Below are 22,375 nucleotides of genomic sequence, written 5' to 3' on the forward strand. Positions count from 1 at the left end.
AAACAGCCTCTAATGCAGCAAAGCACCTTCATAATAAAAACCTTCATAATCCGAGTTTCAGAGCTGGATGAAGCCTGGTGGCCTCAACTCTACGATAAGGCTCTGGACGGATCCAGTATCAAAATCTTGTTTCATGTTTCAGTTCTCTGCATACATGCTGCATATTCCTCAATTAAACTGTGTTTAATCCGGGGGTTTACTAGCAGAAGCTGTGGCAGGTTTGAGTCTGTAGCAGCAGAGGAAGAAATACTGAGATCCTTTACTGCAGTAAAAGTAGTCTGACTGATATATTATTATATATGACATCATTAGATTATTAATAGTGAAGCATCAGTGTTAGAGCAGCATGTTACTGTTGTAGCTGCTGGAGGTGGAGCTAGTTTACACTACTTTATATACAGTTAGCTAGTTTAGTCCAGTGGTTCCCAACCTAGGGGTCGGGGCCCCTCCAAAGGGTCAGCAGATAAATCCGAGGGGTGGTGAGATGATTAATGGGAGAGGAAAGAAGAAAAAACAAAGTTCTGATACACAAATCTGTTTTCAGTTTTTGGACTTTTTCTCTAATCTTTGATTTTTGCTGAAATATTGGATCATTTGAACATTTATTGAAATGAAAGCATGTGAGAAGTTTAGAGGGAAAAATCACTATTTGGTGGAGCTGTTAACAACTCATAGACATGTGAAATGTGACCCCGACTACACACTGCTTTTTGTAAGACGTCAAAAGCCAAAAAGGTTGGAAACCACTGGTTTCATCTTTAACAATGTGTTGTATTTTAAAAGCTTGTTATATTATCCATTGTGTCAAATCTTCATCTGAAAAGTACCTAAAGCTGTCAAATAAATGTAGTGGAGTAGAAAGTACAATATTTCCCTCTGAAATGTAGAAAGTAGCATCACATGGAAATACTCAAGTAAAGTACAAGTACCTCTAAACTGTACTACAGTACAGTAGTTAGTTACTTTTCAGCTCTGGTTATTTAAATAACTTTTACTCACCTGATGCAGGAACTGTTTTGGACGCTTTGTTAAAAACTGCAGACTGACGTCATCAGATGTTTCAATAAACACGATTCTTGTTGAACATTTTGTGTTTTGCATGTATCTATTATCTTCTACATTAATAAGCTGCAGTTAGTTCAATGTCTCTGTTTTAAATAAAATGATCTAAGAACTACTTTGTTTACTGAGTTTGGATTTTGTTTTATTTTAAACTTTGCTAGAAGATCTGAAACAATTAAGTATGACATATATACAAAAGTAGAAGAAATTGGGGGGGGGGGGGGGGGGGGGCTGAATACTTTATCATAGCAACATCTCTGCATTTTGTTTTGAAAGTTTCTCTGAGCTCACCTGAAATCTCAGTTTAACTCCTGGACACACCTGCAGGGTTTATGACATCACAACAAATTATTCTTTAAAGCAAAAGTGTTTTAAAATTTCTTAAAACATCTTTTAAAATAAACTGAGGAGATTCTGCAGAAGAGATATTTCTTCCTGTGATAGTTTTGGACTTTAATGCAACAACATTCAGCCTTGAAACGCAGCGTTTACAGCTTCATCTGTGTGTTAGTGTGTTTATTATCGTGTAAGCATCAACTCAGAGGTACCTGAACACAACATTCAATCACTGGTTACTCTCAGAATATCTTCATAAACTTTGACAAAAGACAAAACAAAAACAGGTTTTATTTTCATCTCTCTGCTTTAAGTGCACATGTCAGGGTTTGATTTTCCTAAAGTGCTGCAGTATTTAAAGTTCCACTGCACCGACATGAAGGTCCTACAGGCGGCAGAGAGGAAACACGACTTTCAGAATCATTCAGTGTTTAAAATACGACGACATTCGCTGGATCTTCAGCACGACGACTGGCTGATCCGGAGGTGCTGCTGCTGCTTGCTTCTCCTCACTACAGTCACACAGACAACCGCAGACAAACCAGCATCCAGACAGCTTCAGAGATAAATATCAACAGGTATTATTTGGATTTTATTCTTGATGAACAGCTTTGATCCAAAACACACAGAAACACACGAGTGAGGACAGTCGAGTCGTGTGAAGCGTCTTCAAAAATCGAGTGGTTCTTCCTTCGTTCCAGAGTAAACTTTTTCCTCTCAGAATTTAAACATCTGAATTTTCTGGAACATTAAAAGCCTCTGAACGCCTCCTCTCCCCCCCCCTCCCCCTCCCCCTCCCCCTCCCCCTCCTCCCCTTGACACAGACAGAAGTTAAACATCTGGTTCAAGCACAGTCTTCATGTTCAACATGTCCACATGAAGGCAGAACAATGAGCTCGCCTGATGGAGATCTGTACACACACACACACACAAACACACACAGCTTCAGTCCGAGTGTGCTGCTGCGTTCAAGCTCCACCCAACAAACAGATTTCCTCGAACATCCGGCGCCTGACAGGCCAACAGTCCTCCAGCTGCTCCGATCACATGTCAGACCACAGAATGGCTTTGCTGCCTTTCTCCACGCTGGCGACGAACGCTCCTGACGGCGACCAGGACACCGAGTTGATGGCAGAGCTGCGGACAGAAGAACAACAGCAGGTTCAATTTAAGTTTCTTAAACCACATTCAGGCTGTTTTAAGAGCTGCAACCATTAGATTCATTATTAGAAATAATTAGTTGTTGATCGACAATCTTGTATTTCAAGTTTTTTTTCCCCTTCTGCTGCAGTTTATCAGCTCGGTGTGAAATCTGACTCGTAAAAATGTTTTGCTGATCTGACAGCAACATGTCGGCCTATTTGAACCAATATGACCCCAGAATCAATAAAACCATCAGCTTCAGACTCCTTAAAGCTCAGCAGATGTGCTTTTACACCTGATTTGCTCACATTTTGTCAAATTTTTTTCACCAAATAGTAGAACTTTATTCTCCAGTCATAGCTGTGGATGTTCAGACAACCATCACTGATCACTGTGATACTGAAGGAAACTTAAAACACGTGACGATTCTCAGCTTCTGCAGCTTCTTTCTTCTCTGTTTCTAAGCAGATTTATGGAGGTTTATTGGTGATGGACGTCAGAGATCAGGAAGTGTGAATAATATCAATATGTGTTTCTGACTGAGGATACGTCTCAAGTCTCTTAATTTATGTCTCCTCGCCAGAACCGGAGCTTGTTGCTGATGCGTCATTTTGACAGCCGTCTCAAGTCTCTTATTCTGCTCCGAGGAGCGAGGAAACACGAGAGCAGCCTACACGGAAGTCTTTTACCGGCCGACACGCCCCCCTATTGGATATCAGTTATTGATCGGATTGGAGACAGATTACAGATTTAATTTAAGTGTATCATTCAAGTTTTATGTTTTATTTGTTTTCTGATTCATCATAGTTAAAAATCTGTTAATTGTCGACCTGATCAACAAAAGAACCGTAAACAACTTTCTTCATTTATAAGATTTTTTCTCATGATGTTATTTCCTCCATTAAACTGTTTCTTGCTGACAGACAGACTCTTCCTGACTTTAATTTTATCCATGATAAGTTCAACACATTTATATTTTACATCATTTATCGTCATTTCCATTCAGTCACATGTGAGGCTGAAAGTTCCTGAGCGTCGGGTTTGATATGAGTTACATCATTTCCATTTTCCCTGAAACATTTAGCCAATTACATATTTTCCAGCGTTCAGAAGAAATGATCATATTCTGGGTAATTGAATAATGAATTCACTATCAGGATTATCAAGAAATACAGATACAAATAATCAATAAATAGTATAAACGCATTCTGCGAGTAGAAATGGTTCCTGTGCGTCTGAGCAGGACACAGTATAAATACAGAATGCAGGTTTTTATTTATGTGTTTGTTAAACAGGTAAAAGCTGCAGAGAGGAAACTGCTGCTCTAGCGGTGATAACTGTGAACCTTTATTAGTGTTAACACAGTGCACATCAGAAGTTTCTACAGCCGTTAAAGCCGACTGACAGCTCATCCAGCTGTGATCAGCTGTCGCCGTCATCAGAAACGGACGTCGCTTCACGTGACGCCTCAGAGGAGAGGACGTCTCATGTCTCTGAAAACAAATTTCCTCGTTTCCTCTCCTCGCTCGGTTTCCTTGCGTCTCTCTGCGGTGGGAGGGACTAAAGACGCAAGTGAGGGAAACGTGGATGCAATTTAAGAGACTTGAGACGCAGCCTGAGTTACGACTCTGAGGATGATGAAAATAAAAATGTAACTTCCCGGCTGATATTGTGTTTGTCGCTGAACATCTGTGATCAGTCCGGTTCTTACTTGTGGTTTCGGTCCAGAGTTTTTTCTAGTTTCCCCGTCAGAACGTTCCAGATGTACAGAGCTCCGTCAGCTGATCCGCCGGCCACGTAGCTGCCGTCAGGACTGAAAACAAAAAAAACAACAAAGCTTCAGACTCTTCTGATTATCTACAGGAGAGAAGCTCCTGCTGCTTTTATGAGTAAATCCTGCAGATGTTTCACATTAAAAGCCTACAGGAACGGCTCGTGGCCTTTAAGTCATGGGAAGACTTTTAATGTGACACATCAGTACAGGAAGTGTTGACAGTAGCTGGACAGCGAACATAAAACCAGCAAAGTAGAAACTCAGTCGATCGTTATTAAAGCTGCGATGATTAGTCGATTAGTTGTCAAATATTAAATTAATCACTGACCATTTTGATAATTGATTAATTGTTTTGATTCCAGCTTCTTAAATGTGAATATTTGCTGGTTTCTTCAGTCTCTGTGACAGTAAACTGAATATATTTGACATTTGATGACGTCATCTTGGACTTTAGGAGACACTGATCAACATATTTCACCGTTTTCTGAATTTTTATAGAACAAAACAACTAACCAATTAATCTATAAAGGAAAATAACTGACAGATTAGTGGATGTGTGAATAAGATGTGGAGTAGAAAGTTTTTATTTTCCTCTGAAATGTAGCGGAGTGGAAGTATAAACTAGCATCACATGGAAATACTCAAGTAAAGTATAAATACCTCTAAACTGAGTAAATGTACGCAGTGTTGAACTCACCTGAAGGTGACTCTGGTCCAGTCGGCTCCACATTTGAAGCCCTGAGCGCTGAACACACAAACACATCAGTTATTAAACAACAACAACAACAACAACAACAACAACGACCCGACACTCTGACGGTGTGGTGAAACTACAGACTGCTGCTGGTGTTTGCAGATACTGAACCTGAACGTCTGTCTGACGGCGTTGGAGCGCAGGTCGATGATCTTGACCAGGTCGTCTCTGGTGCAGGTGAGCAGCTCAGTGCGGTCGTGGTTCAGATCCAGAGACGTGACTCTGCCCAACAGCTCCAGCTCCTGCACTATAGTCTCCGCTCTGACACACACACACACACACACACACACACACACAGAGGACGCAGGTAAACAGTGTCAAAGGTCATGCTACATGTCCAGAAGGGTTCGGAGACGCGAGGACAACTTCTAACTCTAAAAACAAAACCTCTCTGTCAAACTCACTGACACGACTTGAAGCTTTCTTCACCTGTGGATGTGGAGAAGTGAAGCAGACAGAATGAATCCTCACCTGCTGTCCCAGAAGCGAACCTTCTTATCAAAGTGTCCGCTCATGATGCACTGCTCCGTGCAGACGATGTCGTTACAGCTGGAACCAGCAAACACCGTCTTGATACCTGCACAGGTGAGACGGCAGGTGATATGAACAAAAACGGGCCATGTTGCTATGGTAACACTGTACTGAAATATATCAGTCAGACAAAAACCAGCCAATCACGTACAGACTTTGCTGCGGAGGTCCCACAGTTTGAGCGTTCGGTCGTAGCTTCCGGAGGCGATTCGAGCGTTGTCCAATAGGAAGCGAGCTGACAGAACCTTCCCGCTGTGACCCGTCAGTGTGTGCTGGACAAACACAAACATTAATTTCATCAATGAAAACTAATGTAAAATATTCGTTAACGACCTTTTTTCCCCCCACACAACCAAAACGGAGACTAAAACTAAACTATTTTAACCAGCAAATAAAAACTAAACGATAACGTGAAACTGGAGCTCCTGCGGTCTCAGTAGAGGAGTGAGATCACCTCTCAGGCCCCGCCCACTCAGCCTGACGCTCCTTTCTGATTGGTTCTGTTGGATGTCAATCGGCAGCATCACACCGAGCCTGTGGGATCTGCGTACAGGCTGTGTGATGTCACATCCTGTCTGTCTGTCAGCGGCTCCTGGGACCAGCGCTGCACTGCTAGAGCATGCTGGGAGCAGAGAGCAGGGGGCTGCTGGGAGCCAAAATGGCGGCTAAGGGGCGGGGCATCTGAGCGTCAGACCTTTTACATCACATCACTGACCAACAGGTTACGACGCTCAACCAATCAAGTTTGTGCTTCTTTGTTTCCATGACGACGTGATTTCATTTCCTGACTGACATTTTATTTTGAAATATCCTCAAGATTTACTTTCCGAAACTTTCCCCAGATTTCCTCAACAAAATCTATTTATTTACTTGTTATATAACTAAAAAGAATGACGTTAAGTCATTTTAAGTGTTAATACAGCAGAACGGTTAGCGGATCAATCATTTAGTCCATCAACTAATTTACTTTGTAATTTTACAAATGATTCTTAACCGTGAAAGGATGAATATCTGGTGAAAATATGAATAGTTACTTTTAAAAAAGGGCATAACACAGAAACTGGTTTTATTTTGCTTATAAAAACAATAAAAATAAAGTAAAAAAAATGTTTTAACTGGCAAAAATTTTGATCTGTTAATCGTATCAAGTCATATTTTAAGCAAAAATGTCAATATATACTTGTTTCCTTCCTCTTCTATTATAGTAAAGTGAATTTTGGGGGTTTTGGATAAATAAAAAAGACATTTAAGTGTCTATTTGGGCAACTTTTCACTATTTTCTGACATTTTATTGATGAATTAAGAAAATTGTTTGAGATAATCAATAATAGTTGCAGCTCTAGTCATAAATGTTTTATTTAGTAGTGTGGATTTAACAGGATACTCCAGCAATTCAATTCATCTCCATGGAGACGGATCTAAAAAAACAAATACATGCATCAGGTGCAGCTCTACGTGGACCCGTTCCACTGACTCACCCTCAGTCTGTAGTCGTCTACCGTCCAGATCCGACTCGCAAAGTCATTGGAGGCAGCGAGCAGGTACGAGCCCTGAAAACACAACAACAAACTATATATCAAACCAGCAGGAGGAAGCCGTAAAAACACACAAACAAACAAACAAACAAACAGTGAGTTAAAAAAAGTAAGAAGTCAGTTTTCAGACTTACAGCGCTGTCAAACTCGATGCTGGTGATTCCTGCGTTGCTGCCGGTCAGAGCTCCTTTAGGCTCACAGCGACCTGAACACAGACAACAACAACAATAATGATAATAATAATAATGATAACAGCTTAAAGACAGATCAGTGGTTCAGTCACAACAGCCCACCAGCTACAATCCGTCAGTTTTTTAAGTTAAACAGTGAGCACAGTGAACTCATTTCTCTGTTTAGCATCTTCAGGCTAGGCTAACCTGTTGTTGCCAACTTTGGAGCTAACCTCCTTCACTTTTCCAGCATTTGGGGAAACAACAGACGTGACTTTTTAGCATTTATTAACTGACACACTGTAGTCTGTGCTGTACATTTACTGCCAGACTGACAAGTTGCCGCTGACCTTTTCCTCTGCTCCGCTCGCATCCACCGTCACCTCTCTGCTCCTCGCTCTTTCCCGCTCGCTACGCAAACATACTGCGCAATTATGCTGTACTCCTAAACGGAGTTACGCTACCGATATTTAGCGTTGTTTTTGACATTAAAAAATATCTTTCGGCCTGGCGGAGGTTCGTTGAGATTATTACGGAAGAAACACAGATTCAGTAACCGTTCAGTAACCGTTGAGTACAGTTAGACCCAGCAGGCTCCATCAGGTTGGGCGAGTTCAAAGTTGTGAAAACAACGGGGGTGTTTTGAATACACCCCCGTTGTTTTCACAGGTAATTTGTTAGTCTGTCCCCCCCGCCGCAGGAAATAATGGATTAATCCTGAAAAGCTGTTGATGTAGCACTTTTCTCCTTATGAAAATAACACGGAGATTATTCGACCAATGAGAATTTAGTCGGACGAGAACATATCGACCAACTAACCGACCAGCAGACTGCAGCCCTAATAATCATAATAACTTAAAGACACATCAGTGGTTCAGCCCACCAGTTACAATCCTTCAGTTTTTTAAGTTTAAATTAGAGCTCATATTTGATTCAGTTGTGAAGTGGGAGCAGATGTTGTTCCAGATGTTTCCCACAGACACCGTCAGAGACTCTCAGTCTGATCGACATGAAACTCTCCTGTTGAATCACAACAAAAGACTGAAACTGTTCACATCACTTTCTAACCTCTGCTGACGGTTCATATAGCAGCCATCATCTACGTTCATTTTAACTTCAAATAAAGATTTTTGTGCACGTTGTAATAACTCCATCTCCATAAAGTCGACATTTAACACATCAAGCAGCTCTGACTGAAGCATTTAGCTCACATGTTTACTGAGTAAAGATGATCGATATGGGATCATTCAAATAAAAACTGTGATTAACTGGAAAATCAATAGTTAATACAATACTTCTTCATCTAAAAACACAGAGTGGAGACTCACCAGGTTAGATGGACTTAATATTGAGGAACAAGATGATTATTCCAAATTATAGTATTGAGCTAATAAATATCTTATAGGACATATTTAAATGTAAACTTTAAAGTCATATTGATGTATCAGCTTCTAGACAAAGTCAAACATCAGCTGGTTTAGTGATGATTAGTGAAGAATGTAAATAATGTTAAAAAGGACCAGTTCCCAGTGTTTCCAGTGTGTTAAACCAGCAGTCAGGTGTCCATATGAACATTCCTCCAGTTCATAAGGGATATTAAGACAACATAAAGAGGCACTAAAAAGACTGTTAAGTTGAAAGATATCTACTTGATTTGACTCATTTGGACGCTGAGGCTTCATATTAGCTTCACATAAACTTTTTAATACGTGTTTGCACATGAAGGATCTATCAGCAGCACTTCACCTGAGACGACCTCCCACAGCTTCACCCGGCGGTCCATCCCTCCTGTTGCTAGGAGACGAGAGCCGGGGCTGAACCTCACCGCGTTCACCTCGCCATCGTGGGCTTCCTGCACACACACACATATTTAATGCAGAGCTAACACTGAAAGCATCTCTTTAAACACTTTTTTTTTTTTTTTTAATTTTGGTCTCAGCTTGAAAACTTGAGATCAGCTCCTCCTCCTCCCCCCTTCACCCCGACGCTCCGCTCTGATTGGTTATGTTGGATGTCTGTCATCATCACACCGAGCCTGTAGGATCTGTGTACAGACTCAGAGCTGTGATGTCACATCCTGTCTGTCTGTCAGCAGCTCCTACGACCAGCACTGCACTGCTAGAGCATGATGGGAGCAGAGAGCAGGGGGCTGCTGGGAGCCAGAGGGCAGCTGGGAGAGGATTGTGGGTAATCAGACCTTTTACTTCTCATCATTGACCTTTGAGGTTAATAACAGTTTATATTTCTGTGTGAGACCAGGAGAGATGCATTATGGGACTACTGGATGGAGAAACAGCAAGCCGCTCAGCTCCGTGTCTGAGCGCAGCGGGGTGTGTTTGATATAAACACGTTCACGTCACAGCGGGGCGGGGCTTATGGGCTCTGACTGGCTGAACGGGACAAATGTAATGAGAGAGAGGAACGAGCACAACTAGCCAATAGGAGCACAGACAGCTTTGATTGGCGGCAGAATCAACCAATGGAAGGCCGTAAACTGCTGCTACAGTTCAACCTCAGTTTAGTCTCACTGGTGACGTTTCTGTCTGGATTTAAACCATTTAACTTATTAAATCTTGATCGTTTTAATTGATGTTTGTCTGCTCGTTCTGAACAGACATGTTTTGAACGGCCACTCGTCAACTTAAGATGTGTCAGACGGTGTGTTAACAGACTGTTCTGCTGATAACAAGTAGACAAAAAAAAAAACCATAATTTAAAGCACCTTTAACGAGACTGAAACTATAAAGAGTCAAGACTAGAACCCTGAGGAACCCCGCAAGTAATTGTTCATTTAACAGTTAATCAATAATCAACTGTTTGCTCACAAGTTTAGTTGAAGTTTAGGCAGCTGAGACTGAACACTAGTCCAAGTGTCAGCTGACAGAGCTGCAACTAATCTGTTGATTATTTTACTCAATTAATTGATTAGTTGTTTGGTTTGTAAAATGCCCCAAAAAAAAGTCTTGTTTTGTCCACCAAGATCTTCAGTTTACTGTCATAGAGACTAAAGAAACCAGAAAATATTCACATTTAAGAAGCTGGAATCAGAAATTGTTGCAGATTAATATAATAGTTTGCAACTAATCGATCAATCCATCGGCAGGAAATTGATCCTCAAATATTTTGATAATCAATTAGCAAAGATTCCAGATGTTTGATGGTTTCAGGTTCTCAAATGTGCCATGTTTTTTCTTGTCTTCCAGTAAACTGAATGTCTGAGTTTTTGTTGTGATGATGCGTTTCCCGTCTCAACAATCTGAACCGGTCTGGCTGTTAAACCGTCACGTGGGGTCGGCCCCCGGCGAGGAACCGGAGATACTTACAAACACGTGCAGCGCCGTGCACGGGACCCGAACCTCGGCGCACACGCCCGACGGAGCCTCGGTGCTTTCTGGTGACGTGCTGAAGGAGTTGGCGGTTCGACGCCTGCTGAGGAAGAGATCACAGTTAGTCTAATAAACCCCGGGGGGATGCAAAGATTAACTAATATACGGTTAATTAATAATTGTTTCTATACATCAAACATGAAGTGAGATATCCAGATTGGGTTTAATGACGTTTTAAAAACCTTTTTACATATCTAACCCTAACCCTTATTGAAAGTCTTAACATTCAGCTTTCAAACATGTAGAGCCACAACAAATCTTCATAAATCAATTAATCTGCTGATTATTTTCTTGATTTATTACTTACTTGGCCTATAAAACAACTAATCAATTAATTGAGAAAATAATCAGATTGATCGATAATGAAAATAATCATTAGTTGCAGCCCTCAAAACAGTTTCTGATTAACGTTTTGTTGATTAACTGATATATTAATTGAATAGTTGTTGCAGCTCTACAAACATTTCAGTAATTTATTGGAAACTGTTTTAGTCTTTTGATTGATGCAACAACCTGAAGATGAGACTTCAGGTGTGTTGATGTGACGTTTGTATTACATCATAAAATTTACCAAAGAAGTTCAGTTAATAGTTTTTGAACAACAAAAAAGGAATAAAACACGTCAGGCTTTGGAAACACACACACAATACTTGTTAGTAGATCAGTTCATTGTTGAGATTTGTTGACAATAAGAAAAATATAGAAAATCAGCTGAATTACCCTTTAAAACAATGTTAGTGTGAAGATCTAAATAAACATTCATATTTTTCATATTTTCTCACCCTCATCATGTCAATAAACTGGTATTCATGTTATTTGTTTACATGCTTTGACAGCAAACAGGAACATCACACTTCAATTCAAAATACAGGCAACTACAGAGGCCTCGGAGGGACTATCTTAGTGGACAGTCTCCACACAAGCGCTCAACATCTTCCACTAATCCAGTTTTACAAACAGAGGGACCAGATTTCCTGCCGGAGCTTCTGTTACATTTCTGGTGATCAAACACACGGCAGGGTTTTCTAATATGAGCTGATATCAGTGCCAGCAGCCTCCCAGCTCCTTATCAAATTATAAATCAAGTTTTTGTGGTTGAATTTTAAGAAATTGATACTTCTCAGTTTGATAATTTACTAATTCAAGTCAAAAGAAGAAGAAGAAGAAAAAGAAGAAGAAAAAACTATTCACATATTGATTGTTTATATAATAACATTGATTATTGCCACACTTCAAATTATGACGTACAAATTCAGATTTGAACACAATTTAACTTCAGTACCTGCTGGCATAAATATCTGTCTTCACTCCTCCAGATGGAAACATGTTTAGCGCTGCAGCAAACTACTGTGTTTGTTATTGATTGATGTCCTGATTTATTTCTCGTTAATCGCTTCGTCTAAAATATTGAAAAACTGAGAAAAACAGACCAAAACTCTCAAAAGTATTCAGTTTACTGTCCTTTAAGGAAGAAAAACAAAACAAACAAACATTGACATGTTTCTTGATAGTTGCAGCTCTAAACATGTTAACAACAGAAGCGTCCAGTTGTTGCACATCATGTTACAACATAAAAAAGGTAAAAAAAAAAAAAACTAAAAAAAAAAAAAAACATCCATGAACTGCCTCTGAAGCTTCACCTGCACAGAACAACACTAGTCTAACATGCCTTAAACAGATTATTGATTTAGTACTGGGATTATTGTCAAGAATAATCACGTCACTACAAACGTCATAGTGTGTTCACGCTGCCAGCAGACCGATGGACAGAATGACGACGCCGACTCAGCTAACGGCTAACAGCTAACGGCTAACAGCTAACGGCTAACAGCTAACGGCTAACGTTCACTCTCGTTTCTGGCCGTCAGCCAATCACAGGGGGGCTTATTTCAGAGTTAAAACACCCGGAATGACTTTGAAAGTACTTGCAGAGGGTTTTTGAGTCTCTCCGGGTGTTTAGACACCTTCATCAGTGTTTCGCCTTGAATGCTTTTCAGTGGGAGTTAAAAGCCCCCACCGGTGTTGTCGCGGGTCGGGATGGATACCGTCAGGATACTCTTATCGGTTCTTTTTCATTACTAAAGAACTGCTTTTTGAAAGATATATTTAAAAAAAAAAAAAAAAAAAAGGATAAATTCAGAACAGGTTTACAACTGATTTATATCTTAAATATAACTACATGTTTACAACAGCAAAGTCCCAATATAACCTCAATCTCTCACTGGAAACTAATCTAAAATGTCAACATAAATATTTCTGACATCAAAATACTGAGTGAAAGGGGGGGGGGGGGGGCATCTCAGCCAGTAGTTAAACTTATAAAAATTTAACTAGTTTTAAGATACGTGGCAAAATAAACTAAACCGTTCGGCTATATACACAGCTTCTGTTTTTAGCTTGTTTTCTAATAATGTGCTGTTAGCGCAGGCAGCGCGCTGTTTGTGTCGAACATACCGGCGGTGGACGGAAGCCTGCAGGCAAAGCTGTTGAAAATATCACTTCTCTACATGTTTATGCTCGTTGAAGACGTGGTTTGATAAAGTATTTTAATGATAAAGGATTTTTACTCGCGTAGCTGTTGCTGCACTGACAGTAACGAGCGTAGTAACTCGAGTAAAATGTCATCTTCATTTTACCTGGTTCACCGTTTCCATGGATGTATAAAGAGATCTGGATGCAGCGTCGGACGTGGGGCCCCGTTCATTCCTATGAAAGTTGCTCAGTGGCGCATGAAGCCAAAAAAAAAACAAAAAAACGACTTCCCGTTATGAAAGTACCCGGATCTTCCGCATTGTGCGGCCCATAGAGCATGCGCACTAGTGACTTTCGTTGACCGAGTCGGCTACTTCCGGTTTAGCCCTCCGGCTAACTTCAATGGGGATAAAACAATTCAATCATGCAGCTCTTCAAGGCTTTTGAAATGTGATCGGACCGAACGGATTTAATTCTGAAAGTGAGACGAGTCATTTCGCGGAGGTTGTGACGCTCAGAAAAATGTATCCGCTGATTTACAGACGTCTCTTTCACAGTGTAAGTCTCTGGGGAAAAAGTCTTTGTGGGCCAGTTTGCATCACGTGACGTTGGCCGCTATGTCAAATTTGCTTCAAAGCCTGGCGCTCTTCCTGTATCCAGTTCTCTTTAGACATCCACGCTCTGCTCTGCTGTCTGCTCAGTGTCTGTGTGTGTGTGTGTGTGTGTGTGTGTGTGTGTGTGTGTGTGGAGGAGCCTCGGTCAAACACCAACAGAGAGCAGAAGGCTTCCTGCAGCGCGACCATAAATTACACCAAAACATCAAAATATACAGAACAGACCTTAAAAATACTCTGGTTCTCAAAATCTTAGAACCGGTTCCAGTTCAGACCCGGGTTTCGAGGGGCATCCCTAGTCACAGGGCGGCGGTGACACGGATACGTGGTGTCATTATATCCGCGTGCAGTAAAGCGGTTGTTTGTAATATTATTACATTATATTAACGTCAGGTTTTGGAGCGAGCCCGTCACACTGTCGCTATCCTGCTAGTTTAAGTTACATTTGTTTTTATTTGTGTCTTTCGGGCAGGTGAAGGTTAAACACTGTTCATGTTATTACTGGTCGAGATGACGGACAAATAGAAACGAATCAAACTGCTGGCAGAGTGAACAGGTGAACACACATGATCCTTCACCTGGAGTGCGGTGGGACGAGTCCAGGCTGAACACACTCAGACACGCTGCAGACACACAGACAGACAGACAGACAGACAGACAGGTTGTCAATCACAACATGGACAGTCCCAGACCCCCAGAGACCAGGACAGAGACCCGGCAGAGACCAGGACAGGAAGGTGGACACACAGGACAGGTGAAACTTACAGCTACATACCCAAATATGTTGGAGATGGAGTCCAGCAGACCACCTGGGGGAGGCTGGGAGACCTTCTTACTGCAAACATACAAACAATCTGTCAAAACCCTGAAACACAAACAGAAGCAGCTGCACCACAAATATTCAGTCATATGTCAGATGTCTCATCTCTAGATGGATGAATGAATGTTATACTGGATTTATGAGGCTCATACAGGAGTTTTCTGGGAGCTGAAAGAAAATCTGATAAAATATAAACAACAATCATTTCTGAAAAGGATCCTTGAATGTGGTTCTTAAAGAATTATGATCAAGATATGTAGCGTTTGGGACATTTTACAGTGTAAAAATAAACTAAAAAGAGCAGAAAACAGCAACTATTTGTGTTAAAATGTCTTGTCTGCACCTCTACTGTTATTATACATATACATGTAATTCTATATGCATATATGGGTGTGAGTAGATATAAATGTGTTGAAGCAGGACAGGTGCCGTCTCACCTCGGAGTTCTGTTGAGCGGTCGGTTCGGCGACGTCTCTCCGCCTCCTTTCCCAGCATCCTCTGCCAGAACCTCGATGTCGTCGTCCCTGAGGAGAGAAGTGAGTCAGCGCCTCTCTGTGACATCAGCAGAGTAAAAAAAAAAAAAAGTGAAAGTTAACGGTACTGACGGGTCAATGGGCAGAGGCTCTTTGGCGGCGTCGGCCAGCTCCTTCTGTAGTTTGGCTTGTCTGCGTCTGAAACATCATCATCATCATCATCATCATCATCATCATCATCATCAGAGTCAGTCAGAGGAATCAGACACGACAGGAGAGAAACCTGCGTGCGTGCGTGACGTCCGTCTACCTGCTGTCCTTCTCGTTCTCGGCGTTGAGCCGGTTCGCCTCCTGAGCCTTCTCAGCCATCCAGCGGGACACCAGCTCCTGGTTGTCCTCCGTGGTTTTCCTCAGCTTCTCCTCCAGAGCGCTGAAGGTGATCTGCAGAGCGTCGTACTCGTCCTTCAGGGTCTGGTTCGCTCTCTCCAGGTCCTGCGGCGACACAAGAACACCGCATCACAACTTTGGGATCCATTAATATATTTAAATCGATTAGATGCGACTGATGCTTCCAAATCACAGGTTACAGCAGTAATGAACTGTGGAGCCACATGTGAAGAACCGTCCTGTTGTTTCTAAGATGTAATTAATGAACAGAGAGGAGACTGTAGACTCCACAGCAGCTGATCTGTTGAGCGTTTTGATGGTTCGTGGTTTGTTTCAGAGCGTGAAACTGTCGCAGCTCCTCCTTCATCTTATTACAAAGTCATATAGATCAGTCCTCTGTATCATAAAACCATTCAGACTGATTGAACCTGTTTTATATTAATAATATTTATTTACTGAAGGTTACAGGACTTCTGACTAATGAGAAATGGGTCCCATTTGTTTTGTAATTGTTAGATACGTCCAACACATCTAATTAACGTCCTCTGATGAAGCTGGAAGTTGAGCAGCTGTTTGGAGCTGCAACGATTAGCTTCTTAAATGTGAATATTTTCTGGTTTCTTTAGTCTCTATGACGACAGTAAACTGAATATATTTGAGTTGTGGACAAAACAAAACATTTGATGACGTCGTCTTGGGCTTTTGAGAAGTTTTTCACCATTTTCTGGACCAAACAACTAATCAGTTAATCTAGAAAATAATCAGATTAATTGATAATGAAAACAACTATTAGTTGCATCCCTACAGCTGTTTCACTCTGATTAATCCGACTTTCTGTCTGAAGGTCTCAGCTTGAAAACTTGAGATCAGCTCCTCCTCCTCCCCCTCACTTCACCCCGACGCTCCGCTCTGATTGGTTGTGTTGGATGTCCGTCATCATCATCACACCGAGCCTGTAGGATCTGTGTACAGACTCAGAGCTGTGATGTCACATCCTGTCTGTCTGTCAGCAGCTCCTACGACCAGCACTGCACTGCTAGAGCATGATGGGAGCAGAGAGCAGGGGCTGCTGGGAGCCAGAGGGCAGCTGGGAGAGGATTGTGGGTAATCAGACCTTTTACTTCTCATCATTGACCTTCATCACTTCTTCACCACGTGTCTGAACTGTTAGATTCATGTAATGCTGCTGCTGTGGAACATGTGTAGAAATGCTGCCTTCAAGTCAAGACTCAGGGCTTCAACCTTTCTGATGTCGGCTCATCGTACATGCTCATAAACATTTTGGTTGCTAAGGTGGTTGCTAAGGTGTTTCCATGTGTTGTTCAGTTCCAACATGTACGGATGGATTTGAGACGTTGACATTTGGAGTAAAGAAGGAGAAAAAGAAGTGAAATCCTGCTACTATAGTTTGTTTACGTAGCCTCCGGAGCCGGAGGAAGCTTCCTGAAAGCTGACCAATCAGAACAGAGTGGGCTCATCAGGAGGCGGGGCCTTAAAGAGACAGGAGCTAAAACGGCCTGTTTCAGACAGAGGCTGAACTGAGGGGCTGCATAAAGGACCAGTAGAAGATAAATAAGGAGTTTTTAACTGGAAATCATGTGAAGATATTCCAGTAGAGCCCCAGAATATAAATATAGAAATATGCAGAATATGTCCTTGATTTTATTGCTGTTTTAGATTTGTTACTAGGGAGATACTGTTGGGTTTAGACTTGCTTGTAGAAGTCGTCCACAAACAATATTCCTGTTATATATAATCAATTAATACATTTTAAAAAGTATAACTTATTTGCACAGTAATAAAAACAGATTGAGATATCCATCACTAATATTCATGTATCATTTTCTATTTAAGTTATAATAACGTTTTATTCTGGCAGACGGAATAATAATAAAGACTAATCTCAATCTGATTATTATACAAAATATTTCTCTTGATCACTTTTTGTAAATATTCATTTAAAATAAAGTTCAGATCTACTGCAGTTGGTGATTTTCTTCCAGTGAAATTTCGCTGCATTTCCCAGGATGCTTTAAACAGGAAGACACTTCCTGTTGTTACCTTCAGGTGTGTGATTGGTTCTTACCTGCAGGAAGCTCCTCAGCTCCCGACAGTCTCCCTCCAGCTTAGCGATCTGCTGCTGATACTCCAACATCCTCAAAAACACAAAAACAAAGGAGGCTTTATTAAAACAACACACATTTACATTGTGTTTGATACATACATACATATATCAGGTATCATACAGACACACATGCTGCAGAGCGGGAACTCACATGGCCTCGTTGCTCTGGATCTCTTTGTCTTTCTCTTGTATCTGGTTTTTCAGTTCGATCACATTGTGAGCGAGCTGCAGGACAAAAAAAAAAAAACATGTTTCCAGGACCTGAAACGTCTTCATCACTTCTGCAGAATAAAATCACAAACTGCAGCAGGACGTGTTTGACACGTCGAGTAAAAACAGGATCATCGTTTCCAAAAAAAACATCTCAAATATTAAGAAAACTATGACGTCATTCCAAAATTAAAGCCGGTCAGTCAGTGAGTGTTGACAGATGTATCAACCTGGATCTCTTTGGGCTTCATGAAGCTGGTTCACTCTTAAACCAGGATAAATCACCATGGTAACTAGTAGGGGATGTGCAGAGTGCCCAGTATTTGTATCTGTATTTGTTGAGGCAGCAAAATTATTTGTATTCGAATAAAAGTGGAAAGAGGCTTAAAAACCCTGTTTATGTTTTTATGACGCTTTTAATTTTAGAAAATTAAAGTGTTACAATAAGTGTTTATGTATAAACTACTTTATGAAGGACGACGTCCTCACACCGGGTCTCTAACTAGACGACTGCGCTGACTACTGAGATAAAACTTTACTAAGACAGACCTCTACCTGTTTATACACCTTATAACACACAGACAGCACAGCCTGGAACATGTAGAAGAACTTCAGAGGTGATTCTTGCTTTGTACTTTTCATTTATTGCCTATTTTCTTACAACCTGACTTTGTGGAAAGGAGAAGAGGAACAACAGATGATGGAGAGTCCGTTGGGAGATAACGATGTAACCGACCTGTGAACTGATGTTTGACATGATTTTTTTTTTCCTTCCCGAAAACAAATAGTGCGAATATTTGTTTCATACAAATATTTTAAAAATTATTTGTGCTTTGCCGAATAACGTATTTGTATTCGGGCACACTCATAGTGACTAGTGCTGAACAGCTAACCTGCTCTGGACCAGGTTAACATCAGAGACTGACCGCTGACCAATCAGATCACTGGAAACATCCGAGTCATCGTTCCTACAGGATCCCAACATGAGTTTATGAGAATGTGATAAATAAATACATAAATGCAACGTTTCAGTCAGTCAGATCTCATTAATACTCTTCCTCTCTGAATAGAAACAGTCTGACATCACATATTCAGCGTTTATAATCCAACAACAAAAAACAACATAAAATACTCGATTTATACTTTATAATATTTGGAAATAGTTTCTTCTTCTATTGTAGTTGTGTGATTTGTTGACGTTTCACCCCGTCCAATAGGATTAGGACTTTCTGCTGTTGCAGATATCTGGGTTTATTTCATATCTCACATACTGCATTCATGATACGTGTCAAAAATATTCATTACTGAGGCAGTTTCCTTCCAAACATTATTGGGGAAAAAAAATAAATAAATACAGAAGGCTTGTAATTGATAGGTCAATGTTTGTGAGAGAATCCTTCAGGAGGTTTTGAATCAGTTTCCCGTCAGCAGCTTTTCAGTTTTTACAGGAAACTCCACAGTGAAGAAATCTCGTCTCTGTTTTGCAATTTCAGCAAAGCCCAGGTCACTGACCACATGCAGCAGAGGTTACCATGGCAACAGCCATCAACAGTCCAGATGCAGAGAGAGAAATATAAATGACTACAGCTATATGTTCTCTGGTTCGGACTGTTTATGATGATCAGCAGCAGGTTTCTGTTGTATCAGGACAAGTGTTGTCGATGACATCACTTCCTGTGTGTGTGTGTGTGTGTGTGTGTGTGTGTGTGTGTGTGTGTAACTGACCTCTCCTCGTTTCTTGTGCAGCTCCGTCAGCTCCTCCTGGTGTTTGATTCTCATCTGAGCCATTTCCTGCTGCAGCACGTCACAGCGGCCCGAGTCTGCCCCCGAACTGAAACACAAGACAGGGACACGCTGAGGGACACGCTGAGGGACACACTAGACACTGAGGGACATGCTAGACATGCTAGGGGACACGTTAAGGACACACTGAGGGACAGGCTACAGAGCTTTGCTTCCTGGTCAGATCATCTAACTGAGCTTCAGATTGTTGTTAAAAGCATCGTGACTGAAGACTCTTGAAGATGATGAAGATGAACGAGTAGGAAGAGTGTTAATAAAGTTGTTTTGAAGTGATGAGTGCTGAGGACTCACCTGGCCTCGTGTCCTCTCTGGATGTCATACTTCTCAGTCTGATATCTCTCCGACAGAACGGCCTGCAGGTCCGACTTCTCCAGCAGATGAAGATCTGAAACAAACACAAACGTTCATCTCAACATAAACACCGAGCTCCTAAAATAACGTGTCGGTCTGAACGTTAAGACTCCTCAGATTCTGCTCTGAGACTAATTCATGTCTGACAGCAGATCGTCAGTCAGAGAACTTCCAGATGATCTGCTGCAGGTCATGTGAGGTAAAAACTCGTCGATAATGAATAAAATGAATGAATAAAGGAGCTCTATGTTCAGTATCGACGTGTAGATGATGTCTGATGATGTGAAGTATTTGTGAAAACGGTGCAGCCGTGTGTTCGTCTCCTCGCTCACATTGGTGGACGATCTCCTCGAAGGCGTGTTTCTGCACTCGGTCTCTGAGCTTCAGCTGCTCAGCGATGTGTTTCTTCCATGTGCTCCCCACCTGCCGCTCCGCCATGACCGCCTGACACGCACACACACACACGCACACACACACGCACACGCGCACACACACACGCGCACACACACACACACACGACTGTCAGAACATAAGCTCACAGCATCACACACTTTTTACGTTTCTCTGGTGTTTCAATAATTAAAGCACAGCTGCAACTAACGATTATTTTCATTATCAATTAATCAATTATTCGTTTGGTTTATAAAATGTCAAAATGGTGAAAAATGTCGATCAGTGTTTCCTAAAGACGACGTCATCAAACTCAAAGATCTTCAGTTTACTGTCACAGAGACTAAAGAAACCAGAAAGTATTCATATTTTGGAAGCTCAAAACGATTAACTGATGATCAAAAAACAGTTGCCGATTAATTTTCTGTTGATCAACTAATTGATTAATCATTAATCATTGCCGCTCTAAATTAAACTCAATCAAGGCTTCAGTTTGAGGCATTTTAATGTCTTCTCTACATTTAATAAGAATATATAAATACAGCCTGCATGAAAATAATGAAATGTTTCTGACAGATTTGATATGTACACAGAGACATTCACGTACAGTGTGTCCAAACCTTTAACTGGTTACAGCTGCAACCAGTAATTGATTATTCCAGCAGTTAAACTGGTCCCTAAACTGACACAAATTAGCCCACGAACACCCATCTGCTCAGATTTTAGCTTTTAGATGTTTTATTACAGAATTGTATGAAACCAATGAACTAACTAATCATTCATTCTGTCATTGTGTTACTTTTTATTTTGATAATCGATTAACTGTTCATCAAAAAAAAAAAAACGAGTCGGGAAATCACAGACAGATTTTCTATATTTAAATACTTTAACTACTAATACTTATGTACTTTTACTTCAGTAGGATTTTTCATGCAGGACTTTTACTTATAAAGGAGTATTTGTACATTGCTGTATTGGTACTTTTACTGCAGTAAAGTATCTTAATACTTCTTCTATTACTGTATAATAACCAGATAAAAACTGTTCATCGTAAATCTGAACAACAACATCGACTCAGGTGACCAGCAGCTCACCTGTAGAGCTGATGACGTAGAGCTGTAATACAGCCAATTGCATCAGAGTGACAGATTTTAAACTAATCAATAATATCGATCAGTCCTGTGAACCTGCAGTTAGCCTCTCTGTTAGCATTAACTGTTAGTTGCTAAACGGAACCACAACACACACAGGAAGACGGCGAGCTAACATGCTATCATGATAAAAATGAGTCAGAACTAAAACAGTTAGCAGTAAACAACCTTTCGGCGCCTTCAGGACGCGGTTACCGGCCTGGCGTAGTGTTACCAGACCGGTGTGGTGTCACCGGACCGGTGTAGTGTTACCGGACCCGTGTGCTGTTAACGGTCCCGGGACACAAACACCGTGACTCAACATGTTAGCATCACAGGTTAGCATGCTAACAGAGCCGCTGGATCAATGAACACTCACACATCTAACTGCGGCCGGACTGTGGCTCGGTTCCTCTGATGACTCGCCGTCAACAACACGGTTGTTCTTTCGGTAGTTTCAGGTGTCAAACGGTCCCGTTTTTCCCGTTAACCGACATCTGCTGCTTCGCTCCAGTTCACCGCCATTTTGGCTCCAGTGGCTGACTTCCCGGATGGTCGCAAAAATATGACGTCTAGTTTATATAGGAGAGTTTTTCACTATCAAACTTTATTAATTTTTCTCGATGACAAAATAAATTTAGATTTCAAGATGCCTTCCACACGTTTTAACATGTATATTAAAAAAAAAAAACTCCACTTTAATTATAGTTTGTGTCTAAAATGTTTTGTTTTTTTTTCATAAAAAGAAGTTCAATAACCTTGTTAAACTCCTTAAAGCGTCATCTCCTTCATACAAAAATCCAGAATCTGTGAATCTGTAAATATTATAGATTGAGGTTTTCCTGCTGGACACCAGATGTCTCCTCCTTCATTGTAAAGTTCATTCTCAGTGTTTGTGCTCTGGAGGCT

General features: G+C 41.1%; 1 protein-coding gene and 3 non-coding genes across 8 annotated transcripts; all 4 read right to left on the bottom strand.

The window, feature by feature from the left end:
- Positions 1–2,238: 2,238 nt before the first annotated feature.
- Positions 2,239–22,032, bottom strand: atg16l1 (ATG16 autophagy related 16-like 1 (S. cerevisiae)). Of its 5 annotated transcripts, none has more exons than XM_044353765.1 (21): positions 21,846–22,032; positions 20,279–20,390; positions 19,887–19,980; positions 19,518–19,623; positions 17,734–17,807; positions 17,544–17,613; positions 15,381–15,562; positions 15,203–15,268; positions 15,035–15,121; positions 14,553–14,612; positions 14,356–14,400; positions 10,629–10,731; positions 9,052–9,157; positions 7,270–7,340; positions 7,079–7,150; positions 5,752–5,872; positions 5,541–5,646; positions 5,181–5,330; positions 5,013–5,060; positions 4,253–4,354; positions 2,239–2,535 (listed from the first exon to the last, which is right to left on the bottom strand). In XM_044353765.1, the coding sequence occupies exons 2-21, from the start codon at positions 20,382–20,384 to the stop codon at positions 2,442–2,444; spliced, it is 1,863 nt and encodes a 620-aa protein (XP_044209700.1). In that variant the 5' UTR covers positions 20,385–20,390; positions 21,846–22,032; the 3' UTR covers positions 2,239–2,441. The 5 variants fall into 5 exon arrangements, with proteins under 5 accessions (XP_044209700.1, XP_044209698.1, XP_044209699.1 ...); XM_044353763.1 differs by having other exon boundaries at positions 10,629–10,734; XM_044353764.1 differs by lacking the exon at positions 21,846–22,032 and adding an exon at positions 21,656–21,767 and having other exon boundaries at positions 10,629–10,734.
- On the bottom strand, positions 6,030–6,316 carry LOC122984783. The gene has a single exon (XR_006403996.1).
- On the bottom strand, positions 9,237–9,524 carry LOC122984781. The gene has a single exon (XR_006403994.1).
- Positions 16,301–16,593, bottom strand: LOC122984782. Its single transcript, XR_006403995.1, has one exon.
- Positions 22,033–22,375: the final 343 nt, after the last annotated feature.

Source organism: Thunnus albacares, chromosome 6 (assembly GCF_914725855.1).
Source record: "Thunnus albacares chromosome 6, fThuAlb1.1, whole genome shotgun sequence".
Lineage (NCBI taxonomy): Eukaryota > Metazoa > Chordata > Actinopteri > Scombriformes > Scombridae > Thunnus > Thunnus albacares.